Below are 12,039 nucleotides of genomic sequence, written 5' to 3'. Positions count from 1 at the left end.
GTTGCTCCAGCTGCGGGAGCTCAGGGCTGCAGCGGGACAAGGTCTGGCAGCACATTTGTGCAGGAGGGGCTTTGCAGCAGGACCCTGAACGATTGACCCGTGCCAGGGAGGGGTGGCCTCGGGGCACCCGGTGTTGGCATCCCCCTCCCTTGCCACCCGCATCTGCAGCCAGACCCCTGCAAAGCTCCTGGGGGGCGTGGGAGGGGAGGGGGGGGCAAGGGGTGGCAATGGCCTTCATCCTGCCAGCTTTGGGGGACCGTGGGGTGCACTCACTGTTTTGAAGTCAGCAGAGCCCGACAGGGCCCGCAGGGCAGGGGTTGCGTGGGGAGGGGGCTGCATGTGGGAAGGGGGCTGTGGAGTCACCCGGGCGGGCATTGGCTGGGGGCCATGCATGGGAAGAACCCTGGCGAGCATGCGGCTGCAGCCATCCCAGCCATCTCTGCTCCGCAGAGCTTGTGCAACCTCTGGGGCCTCTGGCACAGCGGTGGGGGAGCAGCCCTTTGGACCGCCCCTGCACCCCCCCCCCCGGGGCATCTCCTGCCTGTGTCCCTGCCAGTCCTTCTGCAGGGGTGGCTTCCCAGGAACATCTGGACCTTCCTCCCAAGCATCTGGTGCAGAAGCAGCAGCCCGAACCAGCTCCAGCCTGCCCTGGCTGGCCACCTCTAGGCTGCTTCCCCCCCACTTCTGCCAGCACTGCTGCCTCGCTGGGGTGGGGCAAGGGCAGGCATGTGACATCATTGTTTTAACAGATGACATCACTCGGAGGGGTTGCAGGCAGCTGCCTGATGATGGGTGCCTGCACCACCCCCCACTTTCCCGCCCTCGGCACCCGGCCTCAGGCCCCTGGCAGCGGCATGGCAGGATGCTGTGGCAGATGAATGACATCACGGTTCTGGCTCTGATGTCAGGGCTCGGGCTCTGGCTCTGAGATCATAGCCACAGCTGCGGTGGCAGGGGAGTGAGGAGGGGCTCTCCGGGGGCGGCAGAAGGAAGCCGGCCCCGCGGGGACCCGCAGCTGGGGAAGGGACAGGGCGGTCTGGGGCAGGCTGGCAGTCACCTCGGCCTGGGGAGGGGTCCGGGCTGCCAGACCCCCGCCTGGCCGGCAGCCCCCCCCGCAGCTTCGGTTCTGCCTGGGGCCCTGGAGCCAGCCGGATCCCCGGGGCCTTTTAAAACATCGCAATTATTGGCAGGGCAGCCCCAGCCCGGACCAGCCAAAAACGCAGATTACGGTGATGCAGACTCATTACCAAACATCCGAGGCAGGATGAGACGTTCCCTGCAGAGACAAGGATGTTTTTGGTGAGACGAGAGAACCGAGGTGGTTTTCTGGGGATGGAGCCGCTGGCCCTGGCCGGCAGGGCTCTGCCGAAACCCCGCGGTGGGCTTGTGGGGCAGAGCCGGCCACCTCCGACCCATCGCCGGGCACCGATGGCGAGCGGGGGCGACCGCCTCTGCCTGCCTTGACAGCTGAAGTCGGGCAAGCGAAACGCCAGCCCCGCGGCTGGGCCCCGCCGACAACGGGACCCCGCTGACGGGCGGTCCGCGCCCCCGTCCCCGGGGCCTGAGGTCTGTTCCCTTCCGCAGGGACGGCCGGAGGACGGCGAGGGTCCCGCCGCTCTGGGACCCTGCTGCGCCCCTTCCGCTGCAGAAGGCCCCCCCCGGTGCCGCCCGGGGGGTCGGTCCCGCTCCCCGCGGGGTCTCTGGGGTTCCGCCGCGTGCAGGAGAAACGGGGCTGCCGGCTCGGCCCCGGCCCCACGTCCTGCTCCGCCGCCCGCGGGTCCCGGCTGGCGCCTGGCTCCCTCGCCCGTGCTTCATCCCCCTACCCCGGCAGAGCGGAGCGAGGCTACCGCCGGCGGCCCCGGGCTTGCGGGGATATCGGCGGCAGGGACGAGCAGGGGCCTGGGGGGCGTCGCCGGGGTCCGGGCGGCAGCACGCGTGGGCGCGGGACCCCCGGTACCGCAGGCAGACCCTGCCCCTGCCCGGTACGTATACCGTACCATGCCCCTGCCCAGAGCCGTCCCCGGGACCGGCCGGGGGGGGCGCAGCCCCCGCACCGCAAGCGCATGCGCGCAGCGCGGCCGCCGCGTAGGACCCCCCCCCCCCCCCCGAAACGTGCGCGCGGGCGCCCCCCCCCCCCCCGTTTCGCGCTCGCGCGCGGCAGCAGCGGCGGCGGCGGCGGCTCGAGGCCGGTGACGTCAGGCGGGCGGCGGCGCGCGCTCCATCCATCTCTCCGCGGCGGCGGCGGCGCGCGCGCGCGCAGCCCCCCGCCCCCGCCCCGCCGCCCCCGGCGCCGCCGCCGCCGCCGCCCAGCCCGGAGGGTCCGCCCGCCCCGTCCCGTCCCTCCCCCGCCCGCCCCCGCCCGCGCCCCCTCCCTCCGCGGATGTCGGTGCGCGGGCCCGGGACGCGCCGCCCCGCGGGCAGCACGGCGTGAGGAGCCGCCGCCGAGCCGCCGGCATGGGGCCGCTGCTGCCCCTCGCCGGGTGCCTGCTGGCCCTGCTGGCCGCGCCCGCCGCCCGCGCCCTCGAAGGTGAGTCCGGGGCCGTGCGGGGCGGCGGCGGCCGGTTTCCCCCCCCCGCAGCGGGGAGCGGTGCGGCGGGGAGCCCGGCGGGGTTGGGTTGGGGTGGGGGGGAGCGCCGCAGCCGCGCGGCCCCGCGGCCGCTGTCGGGGGTGCGGGGCCGCAGCGCTCGGCCGGGCCGGGGAGGGGGCGGGAGGCGCCGCGCGTCCCCCCGCCGCGGTGGGCAGCGCCGCCGTGACAAAGCAACAGCGGGCGCAGCCCGGCCCCGCCGCGCCGCGGGAGGGACGGGGAGACTTGCGGGGGGGGGGGGGCACCGGGAGCCGGCTCGGGCGGCGCGTCCTTCCCCGCCGGCCGCCCTTCCCCGCGCCCCTCCGCCGCGCCGCAGTGCGAGGCTGCGCCCCCCCCCCCCCCGTCCCCCGTCCCCCCTCCCAGCCGCGGGTAGCCGCTCGCTCTCCCCATTTTCTTCCTCTTTGCCAGTTTCTGGTGACTTTCAGCCCGCCCGCCATCCCGTTTTCCTCTGGAATCTAAAGTTTTCCCTACAGCCAAGCAGGAAAGTTGGAAGCCGGCGCCGCTGCGGGAGCCGGGGCCGGGGGTCCCTGAGGGCTAGGGTCCCCCCCCCCCGCTCCCCGGGGACGCCCCTGACAGCCCGGCCTCGCCTCACGCTCCCGCTCTTGCGTAACTGGGGCTGCTGCTTCTTCTCCTGGAGCCGCGACAGCCCCGCTGCGGAGTTTGGCCGTGGCCGGTCTGGTGGCACTAGGAAAATGTTTACCCAGCGATGGGGCTGTCTGTCTGTCTGTCCAGCCTCCCCTGCCAGCCGCTTTTTTCCAAGCTGCGCACGTCTCCTTCCCTGCTCTTATTGATCTATTCAGTAAATACTTTAGCGAGCTCGTCAGCTCAATGGCCGGGCTTTTGAATGTACAAGGGGCTGCTCTTGGCAGCATAAACGCGTTTAGGAGCTGGCAGCCGAACGAGCCGGGAACCGGCGGTGAAGTTCCTTGCAATGCCTGAATGCGTGGGGCAGGAGGCTGTTTTTCCCTTTAAAAGCAGAGAGGTGGGGGTTCTGAGTTGGCGCTCTCAGCTTTCCTCTTATGGAATCCCTCTGTCCAGATGGGAACGGCCTGGTGATGGCAAGAGACTGGTGAGGTTTTTTGGGGAAGGTTTTTCTGTCCCCTTTCTTTGCCCACCTTGGAGCGAACCAGATGAATGAAGCTACTGGCATTTGGTGTCGTGGCAGTGGCAGTGCCTGACCCGTCACCAGGTCGGAGGGATGGGGGAGGAGGTTCTGGCAAATGCCAGATCCCTGCCCCAGATTAGTGTCTGGGGCGGCAGGAGGTTGGAGCCTGTGGTTTCCTTCCCTCCAGCCCTTCCTCGCCCCACTGGAGGTCCGGGTGCTTAATTAGTGTCCCTTGAAGGGAGGTGGCAGGAGCAGAGCAGCTTGTGGCACCCCGCAGCAGTTCCCTGCTCAGCTGACACTCGTGCGGTTGTTAGGACAGCATTGATTGACCTGCTGGCACTGACTCAGTGGGCTCAGCAGTGCAGGTGATGGTTAACAGCTGAGCCCGCCGGGGTCACCTGCTCCCACCCCGCTCCTGGGGACCCCTGGTCTCAGAGGCATCGTCCCTGCTTGATGGTGGCTCGGAGCAGCCGGCAGATGCAGAAGTTCGTGGGGGTGGGAGGGACAGGCATCACTCATTGCATAAGCTGCGTTGCCTTTGGAAACGAGGCTGCAGAATGATGATGTGCTGGAGAGAAGTTCCTCCATCCGCTTCTCCACCCTGTGAGCTGGAGCGGGGCAAAAGCCAGCTCAGAGATGCCTCCTCCTTCCAGTGCCACACTCACCTTGGGGGGAACGTTGGGGGGTGAGGTGCCATTCTGTCCCATGGAGGCTTGGGCAGCCCAGCAGGGCAAGGGGTCCTCCAGGGAGCTGGGGAAGGAGCTGTGCGAGTCTGTGGGTGGGTGGATGCAGAGGGGGCTCTCAAAGCCCCCCGCTCTGGCAGGGGCACGGCTGGGCTGGCTGGGAAGCAGAAGGTGGCACCTGAGCTGGTGCCTTGGCCCCAGCAGTCCTGCCTGGGCTCTGGTTTTGCTGACTGCAGGTCTCCCGCTGTCTGAGCCCGCTGCAGGCAGGGGCGAGCTTGGTGCAGGGGGGCTCTGCGGGAACCATGGTGGAGCTGGTGTTGCCTGGGTGCCACTGGGAGTGGGGTGCAGGGTCCCTGTCCAGAGACCCAACTCCCCACACCCGCTGCCTTGGTTTGCACTCCCAAATCGCTGCCTTGGTTTGCAGCTCTGGAAGCTGTTCATTTGTTCCTGGCTTTGGCTGCAGGAGAAGGGGGAGGCAAAGTCCAGCTGGTGGGGTAAGGGGTGGGAGGGGAAGGTCTTCCAGGGGGACAAAGGGCACTGGTGCGTGGCTTCTCTCTGCCTGAGCTCCTCCGTCATGGAGCTTCCCTGGGTCCCGCTGCCTCAGCGGGCAGAGCTGGGCAGCCTTTGGGAGAGTGAGGGCAGGCAGGGATTGCCCCGCTTCTGTTTTGGAAATACCTGTGGTTAAGGGTGGCTGCGGTGTTTCAGTGCAGCGCTTCCCTCTTACAGCCTTGGTGGTCTGGCGCATCTCGTGCGCGCGAGGGGAGCGCGTGTGCCTGCGTGTACACGTGTGTGTGCGTGCTGTTTCCCTGGGCATGCGTGGACATGCCTAGAGCTGCGCTGAGTTCAGCAGAGGTGAAGACAGGAGCCATTGGGGGGGGCCTGTTGCGAGGACTGGCTGGGGGCTCCTCTGTGCACGGGTAGGGAGGGGAGGGTGCCTGGCACCCCATGCGTGGAGTGTCCCAGGAAGACGCTTTGCTCTGGAGAGCTTGGGGTTCCCGGGAGCCCTGTGGGGCTCTGCGCCTGCACAGGAGATGCTCTGCAGTGTAATGCCAGCATGCCTTGGTGCTGCTGCAGTGTCCAGAGGAGAGGGCAGGGCTCCATCCCGCGTGCTCCCTGGCTGGCGATGTGCGCTGACATCAAGAGGATGGGGCAGCAGTGGAGCATCCCTGGTGAAGCCTGGCAGTGCTGCCTGTTTTGGGGTGAAGCAGAGGCGTTGCCTTCTCACTGCTTCCAAAGCTGTTTTGAGGCATTGTGGGTGGTGCGGAGGTGGGAACAGCTGTGGCATCCCCCTCGTCTTTGGTGTCTCAGCCCCACCACTCGCCCCTCGTCTTCTCTCCGTGCTGTTTCTACGTGCTCCGCGGGAGCCTGCGAACTGGCAAGGAGCAGGGGCTGCTCAAGCCTTCCAGCTGGTGATGCTTTTCCTCCGGTGTCAAGCACTGGTCGGGCTGATGGGGAGCACAACCGCCCCGGCCCTCCCTGTTCCTCAAAGGCCCTGGTCCCCGGAGCCTCCTCTTCTGGAGGAGCTGACTATGCTTTAGCATTAATTGGTTCCTCTTCACCACCAGCCTGTTCTTGATCCGTGGCTGCTGAGTGTGGCTGTATCCCTGGTGGGGCAGGGCCAGTTGCCTGCCTGGTACGCCAGCCAGCACAGGCTGCGCTCTGCTGCACGTGGCATCCCTGTCACCTCGCAGAAACAGCAGGATCAGAGCAAAAGAGCAGAGACAAGTTAAGGGAGAAGCTGCGCAAAACTGCTGCTAGGTGGGGTCCCCAGAAACGCAGCCCTCAAGTTTGCCGGGGGGTGGGGGGAACGGTGTGGTGACACGAACAGCTTCAAGGCAGGAGGTTTGGCCCCAAAACCCGTCCTCCCACTGCCTGGGATGAGGGTGTTTGCGAAGGGATCATGGGCAGCTTGAGCTCAGCCCCTCTCCTTCCCCTTCTGGGAGGGCATGGGGGTACCTGTGGGCTGCCACTCGAGGGCTGCAGTAGCATTCTAGTTATCTCCTGGTGTTTGGTGCAGTTGTGGGCTGAGACTGGGGAGGGTGATTGAGGACAGGGCAGGGTGAGGGCAAGCAGCCCTTTGGGCAGAAACCTGGGGGAGCGTCGTTACCATTCATAGAGGCGACTGTGGCGGCTGGGGATGTTGGGCACGCAAGGGTCTGCGGAGCAGTGCTCGTGTATGCCGTGGGTTGCCTGGTGCTGTGCTGCTGCCAGCGGGTTCTTGCGCAGCTCATTCCTGTGCAGCGGCAGCATGAGCAGCCGGTGGCAGAGAGGAGGGAGCTGCTCTTGCTGTCAGGTGGATCCTGCTGCTGAGGTCTCGCCACCATCTCGCGAGCACTCGGGAAGCTCTGCGGGGAGTGGGGCTGCCCCCGTGCTCCCGCTGCCCTGCTCCAGATGCCTTCTCCCAGTGACGGGTGCCTGCAGCTGGGGGTTTTGCTGCCCCGTGTGGCACCGATGCCCTGGGAGGCAGGAGAAGCTGAGCCCACTTCTGTGACCACCCATGGCGCTCTGGGATTTTGGCTGTGCCTTTGGGATGACTTCCCAAGCCCGTGTTCCCTGTGGATGGCCTTTCAGCAGGGACTCTGGCCCTGAGGAGCCTCTCCAAAACGGTGCAGGGAGCGCGTGCCTCTGCAAGTGCCCTTTGCCCTGGGAAGGGGGTGCACAGGGGTGCTTCCCAAAACCGCAGGACAGCCTGGGGCGCTGTGGTCAGGGCTGGGCCCTCAGGAGCCGTTAAGCGCCCAGGGTGGGACAGGCTGCGCTGCAGTCCTGCTGAGTCGGCATGATTAGCACGGTGGTAATCAGCGGGTGAGACCGCGGCTTTGTCATGGGGCAGGAGGTTCATCTTCCAGGCATTGAAATTATTTCAGTTCCCAGATATGCGTCAAGCACCTTCTTTGTGCCAACCCTGCAGATAAAACCCTTGCTCTGTGCCCCTGAGACCCCCTGGCTGACCCACAGCCCTGCTCAGGGGCTGCGCCTCTCCAAGAGCCGCCAGCCTGCTTGCGGCACCTCAGCCAAGCACAAAGTCCCTCTGCTCCCAGCTCATCTCAACAAGTCGCGAGTCTTGGCTGAAATGCCTGGGATGAATCCAGCGGTCCCAGAGTTGGGAAATGGGCTCCTTGGAGATGGTGCGGTCTCCTGGTCGTGGAAGCGTGCGGCTGACTCAGCCGGTGAGCGGCGGATGCCTCTGCCTGTTTCTTTGCTGCTTTGCCAGGTAGGCAAGACTCTCCTTGTGCTTGGACTGAATTTTATCTCTGTCACCTCCTGGAGAGCACGTCTGGCTGCGTTCCTGTGGACGTCCCTCTCCGTGCAGGATGCTCAGCCCTCAATTGGGAGCTGCAGGTTGGGGTCGCTCTGGCAGCCTGCGCCTCTGCCATTGCTGTGGGTGTGCTGCTCCCCAGGATCCTGCCGCGTCCTCTAAGCGAAGCTGCTGCTCTTCCCCGGGGAGCAGCGGGGTGGATGGGTGCATTTCTGGACCCCGCTTGCATCGCGGCCGTGCAGAGGAGAGCCTGCAGAGGCCACCGAGCCCCGTTTTGCACTGGGGGAGCAGCTGGTGCTGTTGGTCCTGGACTGAGTGCTGTGTGTGTGGTGCGGGGAGCGGCCCCGTCTTGGGGGGTGCGGATCACGCCTGCCGTGCCCCATGTGGGACCCTGTGGGTGGCTGGGGTCGCCAGCGGCGCCTGGGCAGGAGGCAGCGTGTGCTGGGGCCTCGCCGAGCATCTGGGGAGGTTTTGTGTCCGGTGCCATCGTCCGCTGGCTCTCCCAAACGGAGTGTCAGCTCCATCCGCACTGCAGCTTGCTGTCCAGGGGATGTATTTTCCTCTCCTTTGGATTTTGCAAGACCAACTCAAGCTATTTACGGACCAGGTTTTTGCTGTTGACTTAACTTTTCAGTCACTTCCATTTAATGTACCTTGGCAGGCTGATCTGCCAGCGGCAAGCAGCAGCAGCAAATATTTTCAGCATTTTCTAATTCAGCTGAAACTTCTTGTTTCCTTCACTCTGTGCCTCTTATTTTAAGAAGGAAAAGTACTGGGTGGGCCGTAAGGACTGTTTTGTTGGATATTCTGTTGTGCCGAGGTTGCTTTTCCCAACGTAGTCCAGCCATTTCTAGGGCTAAATATAGACTCACAATGTCCTTTCTTAGCCAGGGGAATGGAGCAGACTAGAGCTGCAATCATGCAGATGCTTTGCAGGATCAGAGATGGTCCCAGCACTGCTTGAAGCAAAGGGCTTGTGGGGTTGGCAATGGAAATGTTGGATAATGACCTTGCTGGAAGCTCGGAGCTTCTCCTGTGGGACCATGCTAACGGTGCCACCGAGGGGAGGGACAAGAAGAGCAGCCTTGGCTCCGAGGAATGTCAGCCTGTGGGGAAGGTGAGAGCAGGTCTGTAAGGTTCAAAACATGTAGACCGAGGCATCAGTGGGAATTGCAGATGGCTGGGAGGGAGTCTAATTGAGTTGGAAGTTGCATCTTTAATTGAGTGGAGTAATGACCCTCTTGCGAGACGCCCTTTCTCTGAATGAGACCGTGGCAAGGATGGGTGGGTGTTGACGGTCGCATCCTGGTGCACAAGCTGGTGACGGGCAGGTGAAGGGTGAGGTGAACCGTGAGCGTGCGGTTCACTTGGTGAATAACGGGGGTGCTGGTGTGGGTGGGCGAGGGAAGTAATTGCTGCTTTTAGACTTTCTGCTGGACTTGGGGCTCTGGTGTACAACCCTTGGCGATCGAACTGAGGAGGAGGATTTCAGCTGGGGGGACAAAGGCTTTCTGAGTTGTCACGCTGCTGCTCCCCTGCCCCGGCCTTGCTGGGGGTGGCTGGGTTTTGTTTGCTGTGGGCTGCCAGGCAAATTGTTATTTTAATCTGCCGAGAGCTTTGAAACACATCAATCTAGTCCATTTACTTAATATGGTGCAGCTCTTTGTTTGCAGGCGCCGCTGCAGCCGTCTGAGCGCGGGGACCGAGTGCTTGCTGGGTCCCGGATTCACACAGCGGTTCATTGTAGCTGATGAACAGTCAAGCGTCTCTGCTGCTTGTGCCGCTGGCGAGATGGGCTGTGCCGGGGTGCCTGCACCTCATGCTGCTGCATTAGGCTCTTGGGGGCTGAGTCCCTCCTGGTGTCCTCTCCCTCTGCTTTCCTGCACCCCGGGGGGGCAGAGCCCCTTGATGCCGCAGTGGCATGCGCTGGCACCCTGCAGACGTGCCTGGTGATTTTTCAGTTCGCGCTGTGCTCAGAATTTGAATACCGTGGCCTAAAGGACTGTGCCGGGGATGCAAGCGCTCGTGCCGTGAGTGTGATGCTGTGGCAATGGGGAGCAGCAGTACGCTCCCCTGTCTGCCCTACCCGCCCTGCCCCTCTCTGCTCTGCAGGCGCCAGACCGGCTTGCTGATGGTGGGACTGCCAGTGCGTGCCTACTCGTCTCCGTGTGCCTACCTGCAGCCTCATCTGGGGACAAGTGTCTTGCCCATCCCCAGCTGCCGCCATCGATGCCCCTTGGCTGTACCTGCCTTGGTTTGCGGCCGGGAGAGCAGCTCCAGCTGATGCACGACACTGAGGACGGCCCTGAGCTGGGGACAGTGGCACCCTGAAGCATGGCGCTTGCGGCAGCCCTGTCCTCCCTCTGGCGTGTGGGTCGGCTTGGTGCCCAACTCTGTCCCTCCAGGCGGCTGACGTGGGGAGGGGAGTTGGGAGAAGGCTGCAAAGGGTTTCCTCCAGGCGCTTGGTGCCGCGGGTGTCGTGGTGCCTTTTTATTGTTTGGAAAAGGAAGCACTTCAGTTTAATACTTCCCGTGGCGGCTGCCTTCCCAGCAGTCCGGGCGGATGCTGCAGGGCACTGAGGGCAAAAGCCGTGTGGAGAGTTGGGCTCTGCCGGCACCTCTGCCCCAGGGCAGGCCACTGCCTTTGCCCCTGAGCGGGGACCTGCCATTCCCGGGTTATTTCCAAGGAGGGAAAATTTCCTCCCCCTGTCCTGAAAACATCAGCTGAAATGTCCATGCGCCCCTGGCCTCATCCATGCCATTGGACAGGTCCCCTGCCTGCTCCTGGGGGCTGCTCCTGGCAGAGCCAGCGGCCCCAAGCTGGCTCAGCATCCCTGGGTCAGTGCCCACACCGTGGCCCCGCTTCCTGCTGCAGCCCCCGGCCGCCACCAGCCCTTCCAGATGGGTTTGCTCAGCATCTCCTCTCACAGCCTGGAGCGTGTTTTCCCTGTGGAAGAGCGGATTTTGAGCCTAGTGCTGTGCTTACTCACCAGCTTGGTCTTCTCCTCCGCAGCTGCTCCAATGCCATCGTCCCTCAAAACCTGCCTGGCCCAGCATCACGCCCTTTCGGCTGCGTAAAATCTTAAAGCTTCTTTTTCTGCAGCTTGCAGAACGTAAAACCAGGCAAACCAGGATCCCTGACCAGCAGGAACAGCCTTGGAGCATCCAGGCTGCTGTGAGCAAGCAGTTCATTGCTGGCATAGCCGAGCCATACTGGTGGAGATGCCAAGGGGCAGGGTAGCATCTAGGATGCAGCATTGGCGCAGACATAATGGTACCGGGTTCCTCTTTAATAATTTGTACCATTTATAAACAGATGGGATTTTTCACCATGCTAAGAATTCTTTTTCCCCTTTACCTCCCTAGATACAGCTGAGTGGGTGTCTGGGAGCGGAGCTCTGCTGACCAAACCTGCTCCGGTCCCTCGGCCCAGGGCGCATGGGGACGTGGCGAGGTCGTTGTGCGATTTGCAGATTTGCAGCAGCGACAAGCCCGGGTGTTCTGCGGCAGTCCTGCACGTGGCTTTAGGGTTTGCTCTGTTGCTGGGTTCCCTCCCTGCTCTGGTTTAGAGCTCGCTGTTTGGGCAGCGCCTGTGGCTCGTGGGCACCACCGAGCTCTGCAGAGCTCTTGGTGCAGGGGCTTGGTCGCCTGCCTGCCACCGATGTCCAGGCCTGGAGCTGCGGCGGGAGGGACAGTGCCAGGCTGGCGTGGCGGAGCAGGGATGAGCTCCAGCGTGGAACCCCCTCGAGCTGTGGGGCTGTGCAGCTGTCCGAGGATGCTGAGATGCCGCAGGCTGCAGCTCTGCAAAGCCACCTCAAAGCTGTTGCAGGACGCGCCTTCTTGGGGCGCGCTGTCGAGGAAACCCCAAACCTTCTCCTGTCCTGCACCACCGCACGTGCTTGCCGTGGAAGCTGCCAAGTGGCCTGTGCCTGGAAAGCACTGGCGCAGGTGTGGCATCTGCTGGCGGGAAGGCAGCTATTGGGGCTGTGTCCTTGCAGGCTGGTCGGGTTTGCTGTTGGGGACCAGGACGGGAGCAGGTGACAGCCAAAATCCCTGTGTGGGCAGGGGAGCTCTGGCAGGAGCAGGGAAGGGCTGCGGTGCTGCCGTGGATTGTTTTCTCCTGGGGAGTCCTTGAAATAGCAGGAGATCGTGCTGTGTGACGGGTGGTGCGGTGGCTCTGTGACCTTGTCCTCCCCAGAGCCGGGAGATGCTCGCCACAGCGCGTGGGTTCCCAGAGGACTTCAGGAGGGAAACCAGTGGCTGGATACAGGGCTGGGTCTCCAGGTCCTCACATCCCCCCCCTTGCTGCTCTCTGGCCTCCTGGAACTCCCTGCGTCTCCTGGGGGGCAGGACGGGCAAGCAAGGGGGTAACTTCTCCCTGCCTCAGCTGGGGTGGGACCCCCTGTGTGCAC

The 12,039-nt window shown here is 64.2% G+C and overlaps 1 protein-coding gene across 7 annotated transcripts in view; it reads left to right on the top strand.

Moving 5' to 3' along the window:
• Window positions 1-2,372: 2,372 nt before the first annotated feature.
• The window catches only part of LRP1 (LDL receptor related protein 1), a 91,314-nt gene continuing 81,647 nt past the window's right edge, over window positions 2,373-12,039 (top strand). For 5 of the 7 annotated variants that reach the window (XM_049818374.1, XM_049818372.1, XM_049818370.1 and 2 more), the window contains exon 1: window positions 2,381-2,527. In XM_049818374.1, coding sequence (XP_049674331.1) covers window positions 2,455-2,527 — 73 coding nt within the window. In that variant the 5' untranslated portion in view covers window positions 2,381-2,454. Of the gene's footprint in view, window positions 2,528-12,039 lie in introns of all 7 variants that reach the window. The other 2 variants (XR_007508276.1, XM_049818373.1) reach the window with 2 other exon arrangements.

This window comes from Accipiter gentilis, chromosome 16 (assembly GCF_929443795.1).
Source record: "Accipiter gentilis chromosome 16, bAccGen1.1, whole genome shotgun sequence".
In the NCBI taxonomy this organism is placed as follows: Eukaryota; Metazoa; Chordata; class Aves; order Accipitriformes; family Accipitridae; genus Astur; species Astur gentilis.
Note: the sequence above shows the minus strand (reverse complement) of the source record. Positions and strands in the feature narration are given on the sequence as shown.